Source organism: Oreochromis aureus, linkage group 15, assembly GCF_013358895.1.
Source record: "Oreochromis aureus strain Israel breed Guangdong linkage group 15, ZZ_aureus, whole genome shotgun sequence".
Classification (NCBI taxonomy): domain Eukaryota; kingdom Metazoa; phylum Chordata; class Actinopteri; order Cichliformes; family Cichlidae; genus Oreochromis; species Oreochromis aureus.
Genome location: NC_052956.1, coordinates 20,224,481 through 20,250,454, shown reverse-complemented (window position 1 = coordinate 20,250,454; position 25,974 = coordinate 20,224,481). Strand labels below are relative to the sequence as shown.

Below are 25,974 nucleotides of genomic sequence, written 5' to 3'. Positions count from 1 at the left end.
ATAATGCACATAAAACACTACCTCTTTCCTACAGTCAGATCCAGCACAAACATGTTTTTGCTTCCAGAAATGTAGATTTATCAGTCACATGACACCAGATCTATAATTTCCCAATTAAAAACTAAGTCTTTCATTTATGACACTATCTGAAAAGTACAAACATCTGAACAAATCTTGCCCTCTTCATTTTATTTTCTTATAGAACTAGTTGGAGTTAAAATAGCAGGAAGTTCAGAAAGTATTACCACTTGAGTCTTCAGGTTCTGCTGCCGTGGCAGCATCTTTAGCTGGTACAAAACTTGTGTCTTTTACACAGGAACAGCAAAATTTTGTCAAGTTCTCAAACTTAAATCCACAGAATGGACAATACATTTTATGATTTTAGCAATTTATTTTTACATAATACAAAACAGCAGTCAAATAAAACTTTGTGTGTGTTTCAACAGATGAAGGATTTTTAGGGTAATACTTAACATCTAATAGCAAAAATACAGTGTTGGGAAGGTTACTTTTAAAATGTATTCCACTACAGATTACAGAATGTATGCCCCAAAATGTATTTTGTAACATATTCCGTTACATAACTTAACCCTTGTATGGTGTTCGGATTTGTGAGACCCATTTTCAGTTGTTTTCAAAAGAACAATTAAACAATTAATTATTTTTTCAACATGAAATTCATTGGCTTTAGCTTATTTTCTGTGAAGAACAAAAATCCAAACAAATTTTCAGTGACTGCATACTGTACCTCCCCCCACGCATTTACATTACATACAAGGTGTTCGGGTCCACTGGACCCAGGTCTAATAAAAGTGTAGGTCCTGTGTTCCCGCACTCTGTCTTCCTCCTTTCTGGTGCTGGTGATAGTGTTTTCTTCCCCTCCCGCACGAAGTTGCAACATTATTGAAAATTCAACTACCAACACCGTCTGTTACATACCCGCACAATTTACCCTCTCTCTTGCAGGAACCAAGCTTTATTTTCTCATACCCTATCCAACCTGCCCATTAGGGGCATAATACTATAAATAAGACTTTGCCAATGTAGTTCCTTATCACAACTGATCAAGATGGCCAAAAGGTTATCTGCTGCGAGGGCCTTGCAATTGATTTTGGAAGAGAGAGGAGCTTCTGATGATGATGTGGAGGAAGAGTTTTCAGAATATGAGGATCACATTTCTGAAAATTCAGTGTCTGACAGTGACTTTGAAGAAGAGGATGAGGTTGAGCACCATTTAGTAACAAAACAAAGACGAGTATCCCATCAGCAGCCAGTTCCAGGACCAGCTCATCAGCAGCCAGCTCCGGGACCAGAACAATCCCACCAGACAGCAAGTGAAGAAATATGGATGTCAAAAAATGGTGAAATTGAATGGTCTTCTTGGCCAATAAATGAAGCCACCCTGCAGAGCTGCTAATGTGATAAGGATGCAACCAGGGCCAACATGGCTGGCAGTTACTCATGTGCAGGCCATCAGGTCTTCATTTGAGCTTTTCATCCCACATTCCATCCAGAAAATTATTCTGGATTGCAGTAATCTAGAAGGAAGGCATTTTTTTGGAGAGAGGTGGAAGGAGATGGACCAAATTGATCTACAGGCCTACTTTGGGGTTCTTATCCTTGCTGCAGTTTTCAGGTCCAAAGGGGAATCCACAGAATCCCTGTGGGATGCAGAAACCGGCAGAGAACTTTTCCGTGCAGTAGCTGACGACAGACCAGCTACTGTATGTGTTCAACTTATTCACTACAGTGTTATGTAAACTGTCCTGAATGAGTTATATGTCTAAAGAAGTTCAAATGAATAAAAATCACTAGCTGTGAAACATATTGCTTCATGTGTAAATGTGTTGTCTTTCCACTCACTCCACTTGATTATAACTGATTTTATTTTTTTATAACATTTTATTAAAAAAAAAAAAGAGAAGCACATTAATTCATAAATGTGATCTAACAAAGGTAAAGGGAAAAAATTAACCGTGTTTGCTGTTCGGCTTGTAATTGGGATGAAGTAAACATCTCTTGAGTTTATTTAACATAAAATTGTTTGATAGTGTTTATTTGGAAAGCCAAAACTCTAGCGGTCCACCAGACCGATGAACACTGGCTGAGTAACAAAAATACGAACACCACACAAGGGTTAATGAGAGTAACGTATTTTGAATACTTTCGATTACTTAATATATTGTCATACTTTTTAAAACTACATGAATGTACTATTGCTGTGTGATTTATTACTATTACTCAAGGTTATTCGCCATACCAATACCAACTAGATTTTGAAATCTTAATATAAAATAAGTAACAGTAGGGTGGACATTAGGTAAGGCTGCACTTTTTGCAGTGATCTCCAATAGAAAACTATTCCGCGTGTATATAAAACAGGTCCGCAGCTCCGAACCATAGTAAAGAGATTTCTGGCTAATATGTTGGGTTCCGTGTCTGGCTCGCACCTGGAACTAGCTTTACTGTCTGGGTCAACTTTGCTAGCGAGTGACAGAGAGAGGCGTTGAAAGGCTGCTCAAATGGAACTTATTGTTTCGGAGAAAAACACGAACACAGTGTACAGTCGAGTCTAAACAGTTTACTTACAACTCGGCTCGTCAGACACTCTTTTTGACTGCAGTGGTTATTATTATATTTACATGCTTCCATCTCCCGTTTCTGGTCGGTGACAACTGTACTTTCTTCCTCCCTCGTGCTCACACACACATAAAGGGAGGGGCAGTCCCACACATTCTCCCTGCAGCACGGACTACACCGCCCATGAGGCTACATTCTTTAGGACTATGCCTGTAACACTGCTCATATTGCCTTAATATTACATCATTTTTTTAGTAATAATTTAAAAAATAATTTCTTCGCGTCATTATTCGGGCCGCAAGTAGAGGTGACATGGGCTGCAAGATTGAGAACCAGGCATTAGAGCCTCTTAATGCGTGTTTTGTTTGGGTTTCCACCTGCGTGGAATTACCAAAAATAGAGAGGGCATAGCCTAGCATATGATACAGGAAAAGACCACCGTGTAATCCATTTATTTCAACAAAGTAACTGTATTCTGAATACCACCTTTTTAAACGGTAACTGTAATGGAATACAGTTACTTATATTTTGTATTTTAAATACATAACGCCGGTAGATGTATTCTGTTACTCCTCAACACTGCAAACATATCTGTAGTATTCTATGAATCATGAGATTAAAAAACATGTACCTAGCATTTTTCAGTTCCTGCAACTGGTCCGTCGGGTTATTGTCTCCCCAGAAACACTTCCCTCGTGCTTTTAGAAATCTGTTTTTTCCTATTTTTGTTGTTGTTTTTCCTATTTTTGTTTTCTTTTTTCCTATTTCCGTTGTCGTTTTTCCTATTTTCATTGTGTTTTGTGTGCTTTTGCCGCATTTTTCTTATTGCTGGTGTTTTCTTAAGTTGCAGTCCGTTTGGCATCTCAGGACCACCGTACCATCTGGCTTTGGTACTGGTGCTGATTTCAAAAGTCTGCATCTCTGATCGTATCGGGGTGCATCCGTGCTTATGAAATTGGTAGCATGCACATCTGAAAAGGCACCATTTCAGAGAGACAATGCTAAGTTGCATGCTGCGGCTGTTCCAACAACATAGCCTTCGAGTAGAAGAGTCCAGGTGCTGAACTGGCGTGACTCCAGTGCAGAGCTTTCAGCAGTTGAATATATTTGGGGCATCATGAAATGAACACTACAACAAGGAGACCCAGGACTGTGGAGCAATTAGAATCCTATATCAGACAATAATGGGACAACATTCCTCTCCTAATAGCCTAGCATCTGGTCTCCTCAGTTTGGTTATTTAGTCCTCCAATGCAAATGAACATGTATAGCGTTTGTACCTGCACTCAAATGCAACTCATACGAGCATTTCTGAAAACAGCGTCCTGACCAGTCATGGAGAGACCTTGATACTGTTTTGTAACAAAAGTAAACTAACAAACTAAACCTCAGATCTTGTTAACATTTTGTTGAAACCTGTGGACAGAGAGAACCACAAAGGTTGGTATGCAAGCATTGGGTGACCTTAAGACTCCAAATGCAACTGTGAAACAACACAGATTACTAATACTACGCTCTAAACAACGTCCCCAGTACTATGGATGCAGAGTGAAAGGTCTAATCAAGTACACATTTCTGGCATTGAGTAGTGATTGCTCCACAGAGAAACAATGACTGTTTTGAATATATTTTTATTAATACTAAAATAATGCTATCTTTCTGAAATGTGTTTATAAAAGAAAACCCAGAGTATTCCCATTCCTCTAACACTGTCATGTGTGAGTGTGTGCATTTACACTGCCACCTACTGTGGTTTTCTTTACATTTGTTTGTCAGTGCATTGACCAAAATGTTGCATTTCCCATAAAGTCATGTCTTTATACTGACTTTGTTAGTTACAGAAAAGCCTTGAAAGTGCTGCTGCCTTAAAAAGAATGATCAGAATACCTTTTAAATAAATGTTGTGAGTACAGTAAATATGGTCACCTCACCTTTCCTAGCAGTTATTGAATAGATGCATCTACCTGAATTCATGTTCATGTATTTTGCACTTGCAGTGGCCTCACTGAGGAAATTGTTTGTCTTTTTCTGTGCATGAATCATATTTCAACCTGTCCTAAGCCAGTAAACAGTTTAAAGACAACACACACTAACGGTCGAATGCAAAACATTCTCAAATCAGCTTAAAGCTATGCATATGAGTCCATTTAAAAAAACATTTCTTTTACCTGTTTGTTATTGACATCCAACAGCGATTGTGCCAGTGAAAACACATTTTATTCTTTGCATTTCTACAGATGACAGAATGAGTGCAGTGAGGTTTGGGTAGGTTTAAAGTGAGTGAAGTTAGTAGATACTGATACACTTCTTTCTATTGATTTCTGAACATATACGTAGTTCTCTGTAGTGTAACAGTTCTCACAAAATAAAATTAAAAGTAGTCCAATAAATCACTTTGATTTTAGCATCACAATATATTGCAAATCATAATTGCTGATAGAAATTCTGTGGTCATAATATTATTAATGCATGGCCCAGGTAAATAAAGAAAATTGTAAAGAAAAAAAAACAGTGCTGAGGAAATTTTTAGTAGCTGTGTGAAGCCAGTTTGCGTTATTACACTGTTTGAACTGCTGTAATTAAACCTATACTGAAAAAAGACAATCTTGACAAGACACAAATGAACAACTACAGGCCGATCTCAAATCTCCCATTTTTAAGTAAGATAATTGAAAAAGGAGTTTCTCAGCAGCTCAATTACTTCTTGAAACAGAATAACTGCTATGATACCTTCCAGTCAGGTTTTAGACAGAACCACAGCACTGAAACCGCTCTGACCAAAGTGTTTAATGACATATGTCTGAATACAGACAGTGGAAAAATGTCAGTCTTAGTTTTACTGGATCTCAGTGCAGCATTTGATACAGTTGACCACAACATATTACTCAAACGACTGGAGAACTGGGCAGGTCTTTCAGGGACTGTACTAAACTGGTTCAAAACATACTTAGAAAACAGGAAATACTTTGTATCAATAGGTAACTTCACATCTGAGCAGACAAGTATCACATGTGGAGTTCCCCAAGGTTCCATCTTGGGACCCCTTCTGTTTAACATTTACATGCTCCCACTGGCACAGATTATAAAGAACAACAAAATAAACTATCATAGCTACGCAGATGACACACAAATATATATCACAATGTCACCAGGAGACCGAGGCCCTGTACAGGCTCTTGGTAAATGCATTGAGGAAATTAATGACTGGTTGTGCTGCAATTTTCTACAGCTAAACAAAAACAAAACTGAAGTAATAGTCTTTGGAGCCAAAGAAAAACGATTACAGGTCACCAGAGAACTTCAATCTATACATCTAAAAATCACCAACCAGGCGAGAAATTTGGGTGTAGTGATGGATGCAGACCTAAACTTAGAAAAACACATTAAGACAATAACAAAATCAGCTTACTATCACCTCAAGAATATATCAAGGATAAAAGATCTGATGTCTCAATAGGACCTGGAAAACCTAGTCCATGTATTCATCTTTAGTAGGCTTGATTACTGTAACAGCATCTTTACAGGTCTACCTAAAAAAAATCAGTCAGACAACTACAGCTCATTCAGAACTCTGCTGCTCAAGTCCTCACTAAGACCAAAAAAGTGCACCACATCAGTCCAGTTCTGAGGTCTTTACACTGGCTGCCTGTCCATCAGAAGATAGACTTTAAAGTTCTGATGCTGGTCTATAAAGCTCTGAATGGTTTAGGACCAAAATACATCAGTGACCTCCTGACCCAGTATGAACCTTCCAGATCCCTCAGGTCATCTGGATCCGGTCTTTTATCAGTTCCCAGAGTCAGAACCAGACACTGAGAAGCTGCATTCAGCTTTTATGCTCCATATATCTGGAACAAACTCCCAGAAAGCCTCAGATCAGCTGAAACACTCAGTTTATTTAAATCCAGGTTGAAGACTCACTTATTCTCAGCTGCATTTGAATAAAGCACCAAATCTGCACTTTTAAGCTTAAATTTCAAAACTTACATTTTAACTACTGATTTTATCTACTGTTCTGAATTTATCTACTGTTCTAATTTTTGATTTTATATACTGTTTTTTTTGTTTGTTTGTTTGTTTGTTTTAATCAATTTTAAATCATGCTTTTTATTTGTTTTTGTTTTTAATGTCTCTGTAAAGCACTTTGAATCACCTTGTTGTTGAATTGTGCTATATAAATAAACTTGCCTTGCCTTGCCTTGCCTTGAATTCCTTTGTCAGCTGATGCAGAGCCGTGACTGTTGTGAATGGCGATCCCGACCATCCTCTGCACCACTTCCTGAACATGAAGCTGTCCACTTTTTCTAACATGCGTTTCAGGTCTGCTGACACAAGGACTGAAACTGAAAATCTTCACCTCACACCACAATACCTGTTTTATCCATAGTTTTATCCTTAGGTTTAAGGTCCATGTTGTATCATACATTTCTACAATAGGTTTTGATTGTATTAAGAGCATTTGGAGAGTTCATTAGTTTTCTTTTTCCCCTTTTAGATCTTTTCATGAAGTGATCTCATTTGCCATGTCAAAAGTAGCAGTACTTTCAACATGTCTTGATGCATGCTCAATTATCCAGGTAACTAGGCAAGGCAAGGCAAGTTTATTTATATAGCACAATTCAACAACAAGGTGATTTAAAGTGCTTTAAAGAGACATTAAAAACAAAAACAAATAAAAAGCATGATTAAAATTTGATTAAAACAAGCAAACAAACAAACAAACAAACAAACAAAACAGTATATAAAATCAAATATCAAAACAGTAGATAAAATCAGAACAGTAGATAAAATCAGTAGTTAAAATGTAAGTTTTGAAATTTAAGCTTAAAAGTGCAGATTTGGTGCTTTATTCAAATGCAGCTGAGAATAGGTGAGTCTTCAACCTGGATTTAAATAAACTGAGTGTTTCAGCTGATCTGAGGCTTTCTGGGAGTTTGTTCCAGATATAAGGAGCATAAAAGCTGAATGCAGCTTCTCCGTGTCTGGTTCTGACTCTGGGGACTGATAACAGACCGGATCCAGATGACCTGAGGGATCTGGAAGGTTCATACTGGGTCAGGAGGTCACTGATGTATTTCGGTCCTAAACCATTCAGAGCTTTATAGACCAGCATCAGAACTTTAAAGTCTATCCTCTGACGGACAGGCAGCCAGTGTAAAGACCTCAGAGCTGGACTGATGTGGTCCACTGTTCTGAATTTATCTGAACACAGCGTTTTCAGTGGGAGAAACGTTTCATCACTCATCCAAGTGACTTCTTCAGTCTCAGCTAACTGTAGGTTTCCCCAACCTTATAAACACTACCTTTCCACAATGATTGAAACTAGCCCACTGAACTATGAATGAACAGTGGGCTAGTTTTCAGAACAGCTGATGTTGTTCTCATCTTTGAGTGGAGAGAAGTTGGAGAAAATGAGTATGCCTTGGCCACCACTGCACTAGAGCTAAATCCAGTAGGAAACAATGGAAATCCAATTCCTCTTGAATTTATAATCTAAAACAGCAAAAATGTGCAGAGAAAAAGTCAAAAATTCTAAATCTAATTAGTGGGTCCACAGTATTTGGGAGTGGTTGCTCCTCTGGCGTTACTTGCTATAATTTCTATGGACCCCAGAGCTGACTCTTCAGATGATGTCTTCTGCACTTCATTGCAAAAACTAGAGGATTGTTTCGAGTTGCCTTCTTTTATACTCATTTACCCAGTTGGATCTCCCTCTCTCTCCACTTTTTCTTTCTGGACATCCAGTCTCCATTGTTGACATACCATCACCTGATGTCCAGTAACACCTTATCATCCTTCCTTTCTCTGGCTTTTTCACATACATAATATAAAACAAAGTTTACACTTCAAATTGACTTAGATTACATTTATTTCTCTTCCATCTTGTACTTAATTTGTCACTAATTCCAACACAGATAAACATCCAGTCACATATGAATACACTTCACTTAATATGTCATTCAGTTTATGCTATTTTACTTCAAATACATTTGTCATTAGTTCAATCCCACATGAACATCCATCTCAACATGCTTGTTTTTATTCATTTTCTTAGGAACACTTTTCCTAAATTTCTCTTCAAAACTCAGTGTTTGTCAGTCATGATAGCTGTTATAATGTAACATAATAAATAGAATCTTTTTAAATCAGAACAGATAAACAACTGTATAGCCACTTTTTATTTCACTTAAAATCATCTTGTATAAAGTGGGATTTTCTGATTTTGTTTAACTTGTATTTTTCTCATTCAATATTCATGCTCTACTTAATGTGTATCCATACTTAATAAAAACGTTCACGTCAGAGCAGAACAAAGTATACATGTTAAGACATCCTCAACAACCGCATTACAGATGATAGCTTTTAGTTGGCTTTGATGGTTGCATCGATCCAGTCCACAAACTTAGAAACTCGAGCGTAGACACTGGGCGTCCCTGAAGGACAAATCTGTTCTGCTCATAAGAAACCAGAGGACCACCTCTGTCACCCTACAGGGAGGAAACACAAAATAGATATTAGATAGTGGATACTTTACTATTTAACTCACACAGCTCTTTTTGATGGTGTTTAGGTTTACTGATGCTAAAACCAAGCTAAGAAAGTGTCAGAGTCTGCGTGTGGAGAGAGGACCCAAACACAGACAAAATGAAGCGTGGAACGTAGCTAGATTTTAACGAAACGCAGGCTGTTTATTGTGGCTGTTAAAAAGGTGCAAAACAAACCTAAAGTGGAAAAACTAAACATAAACATGAAAACCTGGTGTGGATGCGTGGATACCTGGAAACAGGGTGTGAACACAACAGACAACCTAACAATGGATGCATGACAACAGATCATATAAATACACAGAAAGGTGACAAGGGAAGTGGAAACACACGGGGAACACAGCTGATACAAATGAACATGACGCCACAGGGGAAGAAAAATTAAACAAATTAGACTGTCAAAATAAAACAGGAAATACAGAGATGCAGACTTAAGACACACGGACTTGACATAACATCGGGGAAATGGGAACAGGAGATGGGACACGAGTATAAGAAACAAATACAGAACATAACAGCTAGGGAGAGACAAGGAATGAGACACAAGGGGAAACATAAACAAGAGGAGGAGACAAGAGCGGGGACACGAGAAAGAGAGGGAACGAGAGCGACACAAAGGGAGACAAAGACATCACAGAGACGCACAAAGGGCAAGGGGGACTTAAACACAGGGGACATGACAGACTCGCACACTAAAGATGTGAGTGAAGTTGGCCCCCCCACCTTCTTCAAATCCAACAAAAGTGGTATCAAACGTTTGTGCTACGTTTGTGCTGGTTTGTGCTGCAAAAATCTTCGTTTGTGCTGCTATCATTTTAAAGATATTAATAAAAATTTCTAGAGGTCATCAGAGGTCAACCAGCCCCCCCACATTAATTAAATCAAACAAAATGGATGTCAATCAACTGTGCTACGTTTGTGCTGGTTTGTGCTGCTAAAATTGTTGTTTGTGCTGCTTCTGTTTTAAAGATATTAATGAAAATGTAAAGGTCAAAAGGTCAACCAGCCCCCCCCCACATTACCCAAATCAAACAAAATTGATGTCAAACGTTTGTGCTACGTTTGTGGTGGTTTGTGCTTCAAAAATTTTCATTTGTGCCGCTATCATTTTAAAGATATTAATAAAATAACATCGTGATGTGTGCTTAATCATCCAGGTAAGTAATTCCCAAAAGGTTGATTCTGTTCATCTGGACATTTTCAATTGGAGAAACGTTTCGTCACTCATCCAAGTGACTTCTTCAGTCTCAGCTGACTGCAGGTTTTCCCAACCTTATAAACACATGTGAGTGAAGTTGGCCCCCCTACCTTCTTCAAATCGAACAAAATTGATGTCAAACATTTGTCCTGCAAATTATTTTGTTTGTGCAGGTTATGTTTCACTGATTTTATAAACAGTAAATGTACAGTGAGAGAGAGATGTTACATCTGTCTTCACTTGCATCCCAGTCACGGAAGCGTTGGAGGTAGTTCATAAGATATTACAGGATCACCCCAACCTCAGCAACAGGACCACTCTCAGCACTGATCAGTTGTGTTTGCTTTTGGAACTGTGTCTTAATTCCACCTATTTTGCATAAGGGTCAGAAACCTAGGTGTGCCATGGGTTCCCCCAGGCCCCTGGTCAAAGTCACCAAACCAGTTCGTAAGCAGGTGCAGGTGTGGCCAGAAGGGTCCTCAGAGGGACTGCAAGACTGCTTTTCCACCACAGGCTGCCACACACGACAACACCACAGACTTTCAGGAATATACAGAAACTGTCATTGCCTACATCCCAAAATGCATCGATGATGTCACAGAGACCAGGACTATCACTGTCCGGGCCGTTACCTGTCCGATACCTGTGAACGGGGACGTTCACAGGTATCCCATAGTACCGCTGCTGCTAAAATTCTGGGGCAAAACGCATACAGTACAGGCTGCGGTTAGCCCGCTCACACTAACAAAATACACACCCAGTTGTTAGTGCCACGGAGCCGTCTGAAAATGATTTTCCAGGCGGCTCATTGCAACCCCATGGCAGGGCACATGGGATGCGAGAAAACTCTGGAGCAGTAATGGCCCGATGTTATTGGCCGGGCATCTGGGTAGACATGCACCGATGGTGCGTGTCATGCCCGGATTGCCAGATGGTGAGCCAGCCAGCCGTTCCAAAAGTGCCTTTGCGTCCATTACCCTTAATGGAGGTCCCGTTCAAACGCATTGATATGGACCTCATTGGGCTATTCCACTGAAGTGCCTGTAGCTATCGCTTTGTATTAGTTCTGGTGGATTATGCAAAGTGATACCCGGAAGCAGTGCCGCTGCACACCATTTCTGCAAAGAGCCTGGCTCGGGCACTGTTTCAGGTCATCTCCCGAGTCGGTATTCCGAAAGAAATACTGACTGACCAGGGCACGTCGTTCCTGTCTCGCATACTCAAAGAGCTGTATGAATTACTGGGCATTAAATCTGTTTGGACCAGCATCTGCCACCCTTAGACTGACGTGGAGAGGCTGATTAAGACTTTGAAGTCCATGATTCGTAAGTTCATTCATGCGGTTGAACACAATTGGGATCGCTAGTTAGACCCTAGTTGTTTGCAGTGCAGGAGATGCCCCAGGCCTACATGGGATTTTTTACCTTTGAATTACTGTACGGCAGGAAGCCGTGGGCAGGAGGACGGTCCGAGCCCCTCAAAAACTGAAATTCAGTACGTGCTGTACCTCAGAGCAAAGCTACACACTTTGAGGAGTTTGTCACGCGAGAATTTGCTCCAGGCTCAGCAGCATCAGCAAAGCCTGTACAACAGAGGGGCTAGACTCAGGCAATTTTCACCGGGAGATAAAGTGCTTGTTTTACTTCCTTCTTCCAGCTCCAAACTACTTGCCAAGTGCCAAGGGCCACGGTGGGTGGACGACGTTGACTATGAGGCGGTGCGGTCAGACAGGGGAGGAGCCGCACAGATATATCACCTCAACCTCCTTAAAGCATGGAGAGAGGCTGAAACTGCTTTGCTGGTGAGACTGGTTAAGGAAAGAGATGAGTTGGAGCCGGAGGTACCAAATTCCACCATTCCCACCTCCCTCAATGGAGGGAGCCAACCCGAAGAAGAGTGCGGTTGGACTGAGGGAGGTACAGTATATGGGGTACCACTTGGGGGCGGGCAGGTGTGTCCTCAGGTGGAGAAGACAGCAGCGATCGCATCCTGCCTGCGCCCCAAGACCAAAAAGGAGGTGGGCAGTTCCTGGGGCGAGCCGGCTATTATGGCCGATTTGTGCCAGGGCTTGCGGACCTGACCAGCCCCTTGCTCGATCCAGATCCAGATCTGGTCCAGTGGACAGGACAGTGCCAGGCGGTGTTTGTGTGGGTGAAACAGGCTCTCTGTGGGGAGCTGCTGCTGTACACACCTAATTTCTCCCTCCCTTTTCTCCTGCAGACAGATGTCTCGAACAAAGGGCTGGGGGGCGTTTTGTCCCAGCAGGTAGGGGGAGTTGACCGACTGGTTGTGTACATCAGCTGGAAGCTAAACGACCGAGAAACCTGGTACAGCACTGTGGGAAGGGAGTGCCTAGCGATCCGGTGGGTGGTTGACTCCCTTCATTACTACCTCCTGGGATTCCATTCACCCTCTGCTCAGACCATGCCCTGCTGCAGTGGCACCACCGCATGAAAGATGCCAACCACCCAGTGGTGTCTGGCCATGCAGCCTTTTAGGTTCAGTATTTCAGAATGTTGTGTAGTGCCTATATTTCACATATTAGCTACATTAAATACTTTAAAAACCAAATGGCAATGGTTGAAAGAGAAATGGCTGCTAGAGGACAATTAGACATCTATGTCAGCTGAACAAAACAAAACAAACACAATGACATGTATGAATCTTACCAAAGCAGCTGGGTACGTTGCAGTGCTCCCAGCGGGTGTTAGGATCAGTGGTGTAACACCACGGTCCATTGCTGTCCCCATCAGGGTTTCTACAGAAGTTGGAGTCCAGATCTGCTTGTGGGTGGCTCTGCGGCTTGAAACTGCAGCAGAAACATTATGAAATATTTTCACAAAGGCATAAAAGGAGGCCCCCTCCAAGGACCCCTCCGCGAATCGCTGCCTTATCGTGGTGGAGGGGTTTGTGTGTCCCAATGATCCCAGGGGCTATGTTGTCTGGGGGCTTTTGCCCCCTGGTAGGGTCTCCCATGGCAAATTGGTCCTGGGTGAGGGATCAGAGAAAGAGCGATTCAGAAGACCCCTTTGAAAAGACCATCGAGGAAACAGTTCACCCTGCCCAGGATAGGGTTACCAGGGCCCTGCCCTGGAGCCAGGCCCGGGGAGGGTGCCCAAGGACGAGGGGCTGGACTCTGTCTCAGTCTGGAGTTGCCCCTGGTGAGAGGCGTCGGGCTGGGTTGGGTATCTTGGTATCCCCTTGGCTTGCTGTTGGTATGTTGGGGTTTCTCCCAGTGGACGAGAGGGTTTGTTCCCTTCACCTTCGGGTCAGGGAACGGGTCCTGACCATCGTCTATGCTTATCTGTCGAGCGGCAGTTCAGAGTACCCAGCCTTCTTGGAGTCCCTGGGTGGGGCACTGGAGGGTGCTCCTCCTGGGGACTCTGTTGTCCTACTGGGAGACTTCAGTGCTCACGTGGGCAACAACGGCGAGACCTGGAAGGGCAGGATTGGGAGGAACGGCCTCCCGGATCTGAACCCGAGCAGTGTTTTATTATTGGACTTCTGTGCAAACCACAGTTTGGCCATAACATGTCCATAAGTGCACGTGGCACCAGGACACTCTAGGTCACAGGTCGATGATCGATTTTGTAATCGTATCACCAGACCTGAGGCCATATGTGTTGGACACTCAGGTAAAGCTGAGCTGTCAACTGATCACCACCTGGTGGTGAGTTGGATCAGTTGGCGAAGGAGGACGCTGGACAGACCTGGTGCGCCCAAACGTACAGTGAGGGTGTGCTGGGAACATCTAGCAGAGGCTAGCAGAGATCTTCAACTCACACCTCCGGCAGAGCTTCAACAGCATTCCGAGGGAGACTGGGGACATTGAGTCCAAATGGACCATGTTCAGCAACTCCATTGCCGAAGCGGCTGCACTCAGCTGCGGCCGCAAGGTAGTTTGTGCCTGTAGTGGTGGTAACCCCCGAACCAAATGGTGGACACCAGAGGTGAGGGGAGCCACCAAGCTGAAGAAGGTGTCCTACCGGGCTTGGTTAACCTGTGGGACTCCGGAGGCAGCTAATAGTTACCGACAGGCCAAGCGGAATGCGGCGCGGGCGGCTGAAGCAAAAACTCGGGTGTGGGAGGAGTTCGGAAAGGCCATGGAAAAAGACTTTCATACTGCCTCGAAGAGATTCTGGCAAACCGTCAGGCGACTCAGGAGGGAGAAGCGGTGTTCTACTTGCACTGTGTATAGTGAGGGTGGAGTGCTGTCGGGCAGTGGAAGGAATACTTCGAGGACCTCCTCAATCCCACTGGCACGTCTTTGTGGCGGAAGCAGAGTCTGGGGACCAAGGAGATGACCCGCCAATCTCTGGGGGTGAAGTCACTGAGGCAGTTAAACAACTCCTTGGTGGCAGAGCCCCTGGGGTGGACGAGGTCTGCCCTGAGTTCCTGAAGGCTCTGGATGTTGTAGGGCTGTATTGGTTGACACGTCTCTGCAATGTTGCGTGGAGATCAGGGGCAGTACCCCTGGACTGGCAGACCGGGGTGGTGGTCCCCATCTTTAAGAAAGGGGACCGGAGGGTGTGTTCCAACTACAGGGGAATCAAACTCCTCAATCTCCCTGGGAAAGTCTATGCCAGGGTGCTGGAGAGGAGAGTCCGTCCGTTAGTCGAACCTCGGATACAGGAGGAACAATGTGGTTTTCGTCCTGGTCGTGGAACACTGGATCAGCTCTTTATCATCTCAAGGATACTCGAGGGCGCATGGGAGTTTGCCCAACCAGTCTACATGTGTTTTGTGGACTTGGAGAAGGCATTCGACCGTGTCCCTCGGGGGGTCCTGTGGGGGGTGCTTCGGGAGTATGGGGTGTCTGGCCCATTGCTACGGGCCATTCAATCCTTATACGACCGTTGCAAGAGCTTGGTCCGCATAGCCGGCAATAAGTCGGACTTGTTCCTGGTGGGTGATGGGCTCCGCCAGGGCTGCCCTTTGTCACCGATTCTGTTCATAATTTTTATGGACAGAATTTCTAGGCGTAGCCAAGTAGCGGAAGGCTTTCACTTGGGTGGTGTCAGGATCTCCTCTCTGCTTTTTGCAGATGATGTGGTTCTGTTGGCTTCATCAGGTGATGGCCTCCAGTTCACCTTGGAACGGTTCGCAGCCGAGTGTGAAGCGGTGGGAATGAGAATCAGCACCTCCAAATCTGAGGCCATGGTCCTCAGCCGAAAAAGGGTGGAGTGCCCACTCCGGGTCAGGGACAAGACCCTGCCCCAAGTGGAGGAGTTTAAGTATCTCGGGGTCTTGTTCAGGAGTGATGGGAGAACGGCGTGGAAGATTGACAGACGGATTGGTGCAGCGATGCAGACGCTGTACCAGTCTCTTGTGGTGAAGAGAGAGCTGAGTGTAAAAGCGAAACTCTCAATTTACCGGTTGATCTACACCACTACCCTCACCTATGGTCACGAGCTGTGGGTAGTGACCGAAAGAACGAGATCACGAATACAAGCGGCGGAAATGAGCTTCCTCCGAAGGGTGGCTGGCCCCCCAGGATGCCTCCTGGGTGCCTCCTGGGGGAGGTTTTCCGGGCATGTCCCACCGGGAGGAGGCCCCGGGGCAGACCCAGGACCTGCTGGAGAGATTATATCTCTCGGCTGGCCTGGGAACGCCTTGGTGTTCCCCCGGATAAGCTGGAGGAGGTGGCTGGGGAGATGGAGGTCTGGGCTTCTCTGCTTGGGCTGCTGCCCCCACGACCTGGCCCCGGATAAGTGGAAGAAAATGGATGGATGGATGGATGGCATAAAAGGATATGAAATGATGATGTAAAATCAAATGCAAACACATACTTTGGCCTGTGTGGATAGCTTGAGTCCCATCTTTGACAGATCTTTCCTGAGTTTGTGCTGGACTTTGTTCCTCTGTAATCTGTTCCTCTTCCATTTATACACTCCAGAATATATGCTAGAAAAGAAAAGAAAAGAAAGGACTAGAAATAGATTTATTGATGTTTATCACAAATTTCTTAATATAAATTATTTATCTGGTCTGAGATCTGTGATGTTTTATGAAACTAAAATTACAGCAGTGTTTAACTTTCAGGTGAAGCTGTTTTCAGTGGTGGAGATTTTTCCACTGTAATTCTCACCATTTCAGACCAGACATTCCTCTGTGAAGGAAAAACACTGATGTATCTCAAGTATCATGGCCATGCATGATAACTTACCCAAGCAGCTGGGTACGTTGCAGTATTCCCAGCGGGCGTTAGGGTCAGTGGTGTAACACCATGGTCCATTGCTGTCCCTATCAGGGTTTCTGCAGAAGTTGGAGTCCAGATCTGCTCGTGGGTGGCTCTGCGGTGTGAAACTGCAGCAGAAACATTATGAAAAATTTTCACAAAGACATAAAATGATGATGTAAAATCAAATGCAAACACATACTTTGGCCTGTGTGGGTAGCTTGAGTCCCATCTTTGACAGATCTTTCCTGAGTTTGTTCTGGACTTTGTTCCTCTGTAATCTGTTCCTATTCCATTTACACACTCCAGAAGATATGCTAGAAAAGAAAAGAAAAGAAAAGAAAAGAAAAGAAAAGAAAAGAAAAGACTAGAAATAGATTTATTTATGTTTATCACACATTTCCTATAGTAAATAATTTATCTGATCCGAGTACTTTGATGTTTTACGAAACTAAATGAAGCTGTGTTGATAGACACAGTACCTCACTCATAATGGCACATATGCTAAACATTAACTACAATGTCAACAAAAAACATTGGAAACAAAAAACATCAAAACTAGAAAAGACTAGTCACTGTAGCCGACAGAAAGGACAACATGAAAACAGAGGCTTTAGCGTTAGTATTATTCATAGAGAAAAATGAGGATCGTTACCATTTCTTTCATATAAAGCTGTGCTGCTTCTGCGAAAGACACTGTGTGTTTTAGAGTTTGCCGCTGCTGTCCAACACTCTTGGTCCTTTTCATTATAGATAAAAGACCTGTGTGTAAAAATTTTTTTTTTTAAATGGTTGTTTCCTTTCTTGAAAGGTGCTATACAAATCTAAGTTATCTACACATTAAGTTTTGCGGTGGCCACTGGAACAACGCATACATGGACAAGTATTGATAATATGGTATTAATAGAAAGCTACTATGCCAGCTAACCCACTAAGAGGGATAATACCAAATCACTTTTATTGTTACATCACATATGCTGGTACACTGGTACACTACATGTGGTTGAAATTCTTGTGTGCAAGCTTCACAAGCAACAGTGGTGTGCAAGATGCAAGCCAAATATAAGAACAGGAAAGTGAGAATTATAAGAATAAATATATGTATAAATATAAGAATGGATGCACATTACTAAATATGTATACCAAACATATATATATATAGTCATCAGTATGAATATTGTGCAAAAGAAATGGCATATATGTACAATATGGAGTGCATGAATGTCAACGTTTTGTTTGTGTGAACAGACCATGTGAGATCCTCCACCAGATATACATCTAAGAAACGTAAGCTGCTCACTCTCTCCACAGCTGCACCGTTGATGGTGATGGGGGTGTGTGCTTCTCTACACCTCCGGAAGTCCACTATCAACCCCTTTGTCTTCGTGATGTTGAGAGTGAGATGGTTCTTTTGGCACCAGTGTGCCCGAGCGCTGATCTCCTCCCTGTAAGCCACCACTGTTGTGTCGTCCACAAACTTCACAATGATGTTGGAGTTGCTAGTGGCCGTGCAGTCATAGGTGTAGTGTGAGTACAGGAGAGGGCTTAGTACACACCCCGACTGGCTGAATGGGGCACGGAGGAGGGCTTTGTACGCATGCCGGAAGGACGTGTAACAGTGGTCGAGCAGCCGCTCTCCTCGTGTGTTGAAATAAATGTGTTGGTGGAGTTTTGGTAAAACTTTCTCCAGGTTCCCTTTGTTAAAGTCCCCGGTTGTGATAAATGCCATCTCTGGGTGCGCGGTTTCCTGGCTGCTGATCGCACTGTACAATCCCATCATTGCTCAGTCAGCGTCGGCTTGTGGGGGAATGTAAACAGCCGTAATAATAGCTGTGTCCCAAAACGTAGACCCGGCCTTCGTGGTCGGGTCCTTCAAAGACCGAGAAGGCCGGAAGTGCGAGGCTGTGAAATGGGATGGTCTAGCCTTCAGATTTGCGTCACCGCTGTGTCGGTGGAGTTTAATAAACTCAGCCGTCTGCTCCTTGCTATCTAAAATATAACAGGACACTGCCGTAAATTCTCGACTGTCTTACACTTCTGTTTAATCAGTTTTCTGTTTGACGTTTATTCAGCTGTGTGAAAATCCCGGAGGAACCCACCCGATGGATCAATAAAGTTTTATTTAATCTAATGATCTAATAACTTTGATCTCAGCCAAACCGATTTGCTCCGGAACAAATAAAACACCGAAAAAAGCCAAACAAGTACATTTTTGAATTATCCGAGCGACTTATATATCATGTTTAACCTGCGTAGCGAAAGACAGCGGGGTCTGAAAACAATGAAGCCGGGAGTCCGCTGCTCTCGGCGGCTCAAGTGACCATTGAACCCCCCGGCTAGCTATCGAGCGGGTGGGTAACATACGTCTCCGAAAACGTCGGCGCACTTTTGCAAATATGTGATGTCTTGATAAATACCAAGCAGATATTTGAAGTTTACACAGCTACTTTCTTGCCTGAAAATGTGTTAAAAGTTTATTTTGTGACTCAGAAAGATTGATAAGAGTAATTGTAAAACTTAGTAGCGGCCGCCATTGTTGGAAACTGAAATTGGCTGGGCCGCGCTATGAATTCTGGGATATGGTGGGCCACAAAGGACACACCCGACCCATCCTTCAAATTCGGGGAAATGAAGGACGCATTTGTCGGCCGCATTTGAAGGAGTCGACGAACTGGGACAGCCTTCGTCGCCTGGCTGTGACGTAATCGGCCTTCTAAGTCTGCAGTACAATGGGAACAGCAGTGATCAGTATGGAAATATTGAACTAACCCTCATAGAAAAGAGCAGTGAACCCAAACTAAAAGGTGCCCAGCCACTTTCAATTACAGATGCATCTACTGAATTGAGAAAGTATGTAGCCAAGGTAGCCACCCAAGCAAAAGCATAAGTCTCCTGACTAACAGTCCCATCAGAGGAGATGCTTGCAGATGTAAACAACTGAACAATACTGAAAGTATTAGGAGTTGGTGGGGTTTCTCTGGTGTGGTGTCATGGGTTTGCTTTCTTTTTCAGCACAGGTAGGCGGTGCGGTGTGTCACGGGATGCTGGCACACCGGCGATACATCAGACGTCATTTGATGGAGTGTTATTTAGGAGCAGACAGACGTCTGGTGTCGGAGTATTGTCGCCTCCCTGAGTGGTAACATGTTTGTTAATCTCCGAGGTGTGCACTGCGGCCAACCCATGTTTTGGATTTTGTCTGCTTACCTGTTGTCCTGTATCCTTAGCCGGATCCATCACACGCTTGCCTGTCAGCTGCTGGTGAAGCCGCATTTCTGGGATCACTACAGAGATCTCATCTTCATCTTCGCATCCTGGAGATTCTCGCCCGAGCCTGTACTGCCAGTGTGACAAGTGAGCTCTTGGTATCTTCCCCTAAAATTTCGTTTTCCTTTTTCTCGTAGATCCACCCTGCGTGCGCCGATTACCCCTTTCCCTCCGAGTGTGTGTCAGCCCCCTTCCCTGGTTTCCCTCCGTTTATTTATCACTGTACATAATCTCCCACCCTGTGTAAATAATCCAGACACTGTAAATAAAGAGCACTTTCTGCATTCCCTGCGTTTCTGTGTGTTCTGCCATAGAGTCCGTTCGTTCAGCCTAACAGAAAGAACATCTGTGAGAAAGAGGTGTCACACCACACCAATGCCAAGTGGCTGGTGGACTTAGAATAACACCAGACCACAACAACCTTACATAGAAACACGGAAGCTCCTCTCAAGCATCATAGCAACTAAACTGAGTAGGCACATGAGTCAGTACACAAGAATAGCTCAGAAAGGCATTGGAAATGACAACAGACAGCAAAAGCATCAGCTGTTTGTTTATAGAGCTGCACCACAGGACTTTACAACTACGCAGACCACCCTGAGCACCACCTGGATTGACAACCTACAACTCAATTCTTCACACATCCATATTAAAGTGCCTGGACTGTACAAGGCATAATGGTAGGAATAAGATCCCACTCATTGATACATAAGCCTTACTGGTCATCAGATTCCCATTGTGAACAAGAAAGAAAGAAAGGAAAGAGTGTATGGGTAAGTGAGTATCAGAGCCACAATTTGAATCATGGAGCATCAACAAATACAGCTAAAGATAGATGATGTTGAGGAACAGTTGTGATAGATGTAGCAATCCCAGTACAGAGCAACATCAGGAAGAACGTGCACAATGAAACAGAAAACTACCAGGAGCTAAAGGAGCAACTGGAGCAGATGTGGGGGGTAAAATGCGGCCCTATGGATAATGGCAGTAGTAGGAGCTGAAAATGGAAACATTTTTATTTGTATATACATACCGTTTATATATACATGCAACATTTTGATTCATAGAACGAAATGTGAGATATGAACTTACTTGCATGTGAAAGATGTTTCAGTGTTACATTTGGTGGCACACTCAGCCACAGTATTAACTGAATACGTTCGTTTGTTCAGTGAGAGAATCCATGCACCTTCAGTTTTGGAGTAGCCCTCCACGTCACTGCCACCAACTGCAATCAGTCACATCCAAAAAAAACAGTTACTTCATTTATTTCCTGGTCAAAAGTGACCGCCATAGGAAATCAATGGGAAGTGAGTTTTGTCTTTGTTTTTTTTATGATATGGAGGAATTTTGTCTGAAACATATATGTATATAAAAATTCCCCCTTCGCCCCTGTGGGCGGTCTATCCTTCAAGCTCAGGTCATCTACCAGAGGCCTGGGAGCTTGAGAGTCCTGCGCAGTATCTTAGCTGTTTCTAGGACTGCGCTCTTCTGGACAGAGATCTCCGATGTTGTTCCTGGGATCTGCTGGAGCCACTCGCCTAGCTTGGGAGTCACCGCACCTAGTGCTCCGATTACCACTGGGACCACTGGTACCTTCACCCGCCACATCTTCTTGAGCTCTTTTCTGAACCCTTGGTATTTCTCAGGTTTCTTGTGTTCCTTCTTCCTGATGTTGCTGACATTCGGAACCGCTACATCGATCACTACGGCTGTCGTCTTCTGTTTGTCTACCATCACTATGTCTGGTTGGTTAGCCACCACCATTTTGTCTGTCTTTATCTGGAAGTCCCACAGGATCTTAGCTCGGCCATTCTTCACCACCCCTGGGGGCGTCTCCCAGTTTGACCTCGGTGCTTCCAGGCCATTCTCGGCAAAGATGTTTCTGTATACTATGCCGGCCACTTGGTTATGGCGTTCCATGTATGCCCTGCCAGCTACCATCTTGCACCCTGCTGTTATGTGCTGGATTGCCTCAGGGGCATCTTTACACAGCCTACACCTGGCATTTTCCCTGGTGTGGTAGACCCCAGCCTTTATGGATCTTGTGCTCAGAGCTTGTTCCTGTGCTGCCATGATTAGTGCCTCTTGTGCTGTCTTTCTTTGTCCAGCCACTGGTAGGATTTCTGGATGTCAGCCACCTCCTCTATCTGCTGGTGGCACATACCATGCAGGGGCCTGTCCTTCCATGATGGTCCCTTCATTTCCTCCTCTTTCTTGGGTTTCAGTGCCTGAGGTATTCATTGAGCATGCGGTCAGTTGGGGCCATCTTCCTGATGTATTCATGGATATTCGCTACCTCATCCTGGACTGTGGTGCTGACACACCAGTCCCCGGCCTCCTTCCTTCCGCTTAGCATACTGCCTCTGGGTGCTCGATTTGGGGTGAAACCCTTCATACCTGGTCAGAAGTTTCCTGGTCTTGATGTCAGTGGCTTCTATCTCCTCCTTTGGCCAGCTTATTATTCCTGCAGGGTACCTGATCACGGGCAGGGCGTAGGTGTTGATAGCCCGGATCTTGTTCTTACCATTCAGCTGACTTCTCAGGACTTGCCTGACCCTCTGCAGGTACTTGGTGGTTGCAGCTTTCCTAGCGGCCTCTTCATGGTTCCCATTTGCCTGTGAGATCCCCAGGTACTTGTAGCTGTCCTCTATGTCTGCAATGTTGCCTTCTTGTAGTTTGATCCCCTCAGTTCTGACTAACTTCTCTCTCTTCGTTATCATCCGACTACACTTCTCCAGTCCAACTGACATTCCAATGTCATTGCTGTATATCCTGGTGGTGTGGATCAGTGAATCAATGTCTCGTTCGCTCTTGGCATACAGCTTGATGTCATCCATGTACAGGAGATGGCTGACAACTGCTCCATTCGATAGTCGGTATCCGTAGCCAGTCTTGTTAATGATCTCGCTGAGGGGGTTCAGGCCTATGCTATGGGCTTGAAGTTGGTCTCTAGTGTTTTCCTCCACATTCCCATTGAGTTCCTGATGAAGGCTCCTAGGGCCCTGTTGATCTTGTATGGGTCTAGGCATTCCAGGAGGGAATTCCAGGACATATTTTAAGAAATCTGCTAAATTTGGGGAATTAGCAGTAGCACAGGGAAACATAAGGGTGGAAGGGATCACAACCAGCACCTCGAAAGCTCAAAGATTGTTATTTTTTAGATCAATATAAAACACTTTTAGACTTCCACATCAAGAGTGCTATTGGATTTCATTGGATAAATAAAATATTTTACTGAACAGTTATCCAATATGAAGTAGTATTAGTAAAAAAGTATTAAAAGCAGAGGAGATATTGTAGCTCTGTCCTTTTTGTTATGTACCCAAATGTTATATTTTTAAAGAGAGTATATATTCTTTGTCAATAAGCAGGTTTTGTCCAGTCAGTTTATAGGGTTTATCGGGAAATTGTGTAGCCAAACAATCCATTTTACGTCATCTGACTAAAAGGAACCAGTATACGGACTCCAACATGGTTACAAAGTCATCCAACACACTGTTTTAGGTCTTTACAGGGAGTGCAGAATTATTAGGCAAGTTGTATTTTTGAGGAATAATTTTATTATTGAACAACAACCATGTTCTCAATGAACCCACAAAACACATTAATATCAAAGCTGAATGTTTTTGGAAGTAGTTTTTAGTTTGTTTTTAGTTTTAGCTATTTTATGGGGATATCTGTGTGTGCAGGTGACTATTACTGTGCATAATTATTAGGCAACTTAACATAAAACAAATATATACCCATTTCAATTATTTATTTTTACCAGTGAAACCAATATAACATCTCCACATTCACAAATATACATTTCTGACATTCAAAAACAAAACAAAAACAAATCAGCGACCTGCTGATACTGCTTTTATAATATGGAGCTGCGCTGTAGTTGTCTGAAGACCTTTTTTCTATTTCTTTAAAAAAATTTAAAAAAATTAAAATCAATTGCTGACATCTGGAGAAACTCATAGGAGGTAAAAACAGGAGGGTATACATCAAAAGGAGCACCACCTTTCTTTGCAAGGACACTCAAAAGCCTGCCATCCATGGATTCTGTCAGTGTTTTGATCTGTTCACCATCAACATTGCGTGCAGCAGCAACCACAGCCTCCCAGACACTGTTCAGAGAGGTGTACTGTTTTCCCTCCTTGTAAATCTCACATTTGATGATGGGCCACAGGTTCTCAATGGGGTTCAGATCAGGTGAACAAGGAGGCCATGTCATTAGTTTTTCTTCTTTTATACCCTTTCTTGCCAGCCACGCTGTGGAGTACTTGGACGCGTGTGATGGAGCATTGTCCTGCATGAAAATCATGTTTTTCTTGAAGGATGCAGACTTCTTCCTGTACCACTGCTTGAAGAAGGTGTCTTCCAGAAACTGGCAGTAGGACTGGGAGTTGAGCTTGACTCCATCCTCAACCCGAAAAGGCCCCACAAGCTCATCTTTGATGATACCAGCCCAAACCAGTACTCCACCTCCACCTTGCTGGCGTCTGAGTCGGACTGGAGCTCTCTGCCCTTTACCAATCCAGCCACGGGCCCATCCATCTGGCCCATCAAGACTCACTCTCATTTCATCAGTCCATAAAACCTTAGAAAAATCAGTCTTGAGATATTTCTTGGCCCAGTCTTGACGTTTCAGCTTGTGTGTCTTGTTCAGTGGTGGTCGTCTTTCAGCCTTTCTTACCTTGGCCATGTCTCTGAGTATTGCACACCTTGTGCTTTTGGGCACTCCAGTGATGTTGCAGCTCTGAAATATGGCCAAACTGGTGGCAAGTGGCATCTTGGCAGCTGCACGCTTGACTTTTCTCAGTTCATGGGCAGTTATTTTGCGCCTTGGTTTTTCCACACGCTTCTTGCGACCCTGTTGACTATTTTGAATGAAGCGCTTGATTGTTCGGTGATCACGCTTCAGAAGCTTTGCAATTTTAAGACTGCTGCATCCCTCTGCAAGATATCTCACTATTTTTGACTTTTCTGAGCCTGTCAAGTCCTTCTTTTGACCCATTTTGCCAAAGGAAAGGAAGTTGCCTAATAATTATGCACACCTGATATAGGGTGTTGATGTCATTAGACCACACCCTTCTCATTACAGAGATGCACATCACCTAATATGCTTAATTGGTAGTAGGCTTTCGAGCCTATACAGCTTGGAGTAAGACAACATGCATGAAGAGGATGATGTGGACAAAATACTCATTTGCCTAATAATTCTGCACTCCCTGTATAAACTAAACTACACAGAATTATCCTAAATTACTTTAATGTAAGCTTACATTTATCAAATTCCATTAATTATTCAAATCTAGACTAACGGTATAGCTTTGAATGTGCTGATGTGGTCTGTCATGACCACATCAGCACAGACCGGAGACTGTGAGAAAAAATGTGGCTCTGTGCTTCTTATTTGGCTGAGTTGTTTCTAGCATATGTAATGTAAAAGAGAGAAGTGTTAGGGTTATTGTTGCATTCTGCATTATAAGAATTTAGCACTTGAAACGCGTCCATTATTACCATTTAAACTAAATGCTAAAAAAAAGAAGCCAACCCCCCCCCATGTAGATAAAAATATTAATATTCCTGCACAAGGGAATCTATTAAAAACCTTCATTGCACTACCTAAAACCTACATTTAACGAATTCTGTGCCAGACAAGTAGAGAAACAAGTTTTACTTTGGATTAGACCTGTTTTAAATAATGAGGATATATTTTTCTTCTTTGGCTGAGTTATTTTTGTTCTTCGTCATCTGAAAGAGGAATCAGTGCGAGTCACTCATTGTGTTGTGCTGTAAGGGTTTAGACCTCAAACCTTGTTTGCTTTTTTAAATGTAAGAAAATAGAGCTAAACAAATATTTTTTAAAAAAGCATCTTATATGCCGTATAGTAGTTGTACCACTTACCAGTGGAGATCAAGGCTCCCAGGAGGAAAGCTGCTGTGTACAACAGGCCCATGGTGAAACCCTAAAACTAGCAGTTCACCATCGACTAACTCAAAGAGACACCTTGTGGCATATTATTGGGCTTCTTTTAGCATGTCAGGGGGACAAATAGGGCAATTCAATTACTTGTTAATCATTGTCCCAACAAGGACAGCAAAAGAGCTGCTGGTCAAAATCCTTGTTTATGAGCGCAAGCAATATCATTGCATCACAAAAAAGCACAGCATTTCATTCTCAATTATGTGTTGCATATTGTTAAATATTT

General features: G+C 43.2%; 1 protein-coding gene across 2 annotated transcripts; it reads right to left on the bottom strand.

Moving 5' to 3' along the window:
• Positions 1-8,431: 8,431 nt before the first annotated feature.
• LOC116333132 (plasminogen-like) lies at positions 8,432-25,770 on the bottom strand. 2 transcript variants are annotated; one of them, XM_039598886.1, is made up of 8 exons: positions 25,671-25,770; positions 20,861-20,996; positions 17,157-17,263; positions 16,704-16,818; positions 16,490-16,629; positions 16,113-16,227; positions 12,993-13,132; positions 8,432-9,068 (listed from the first exon to the last, which is right to left on the bottom strand). In XM_039598886.1, exons 1-8 carry the CDS (start codon positions 25,720-25,722, stop codon positions 9,064-9,066), a joined length of 810 nt encoding a protein of 269 aa, XP_039454820.1. In that variant the 5' UTR covers positions 25,723-25,770; the 3' UTR covers positions 8,432-9,063. The 2 variants fall into 2 exon arrangements, with proteins under 2 accessions (XP_039454820.1, XP_039454821.1); XM_039598887.1 differs by lacking the exon at positions 12,993-13,132.
• Positions 25,771-25,974: the final 204 nt, after the last annotated feature.

Coding starts and splice junctions, on each gene's coding strand:
- LOC116333132 (XM_039598886.1), bottom strand. CDS start 25,722: ATGGGCCTGTTGTACACAGCAGCTTTCCTCCTGGGAGCCTTGATCTCC. Junction 16,630..16,703: donor AGCTACCCACACAGGCCAAA/GTATGTGTTTGC, acceptor TTTCTGCTGCAG/TTTCACACCGCAGAGCCACC. Junction 16,228..16,489: donor CAACGTACCCAGCTGCTTGG/GTAAGTTATCAT, acceptor TTTCTTTTCTAG/CATATATTCTGGAGTGTATA.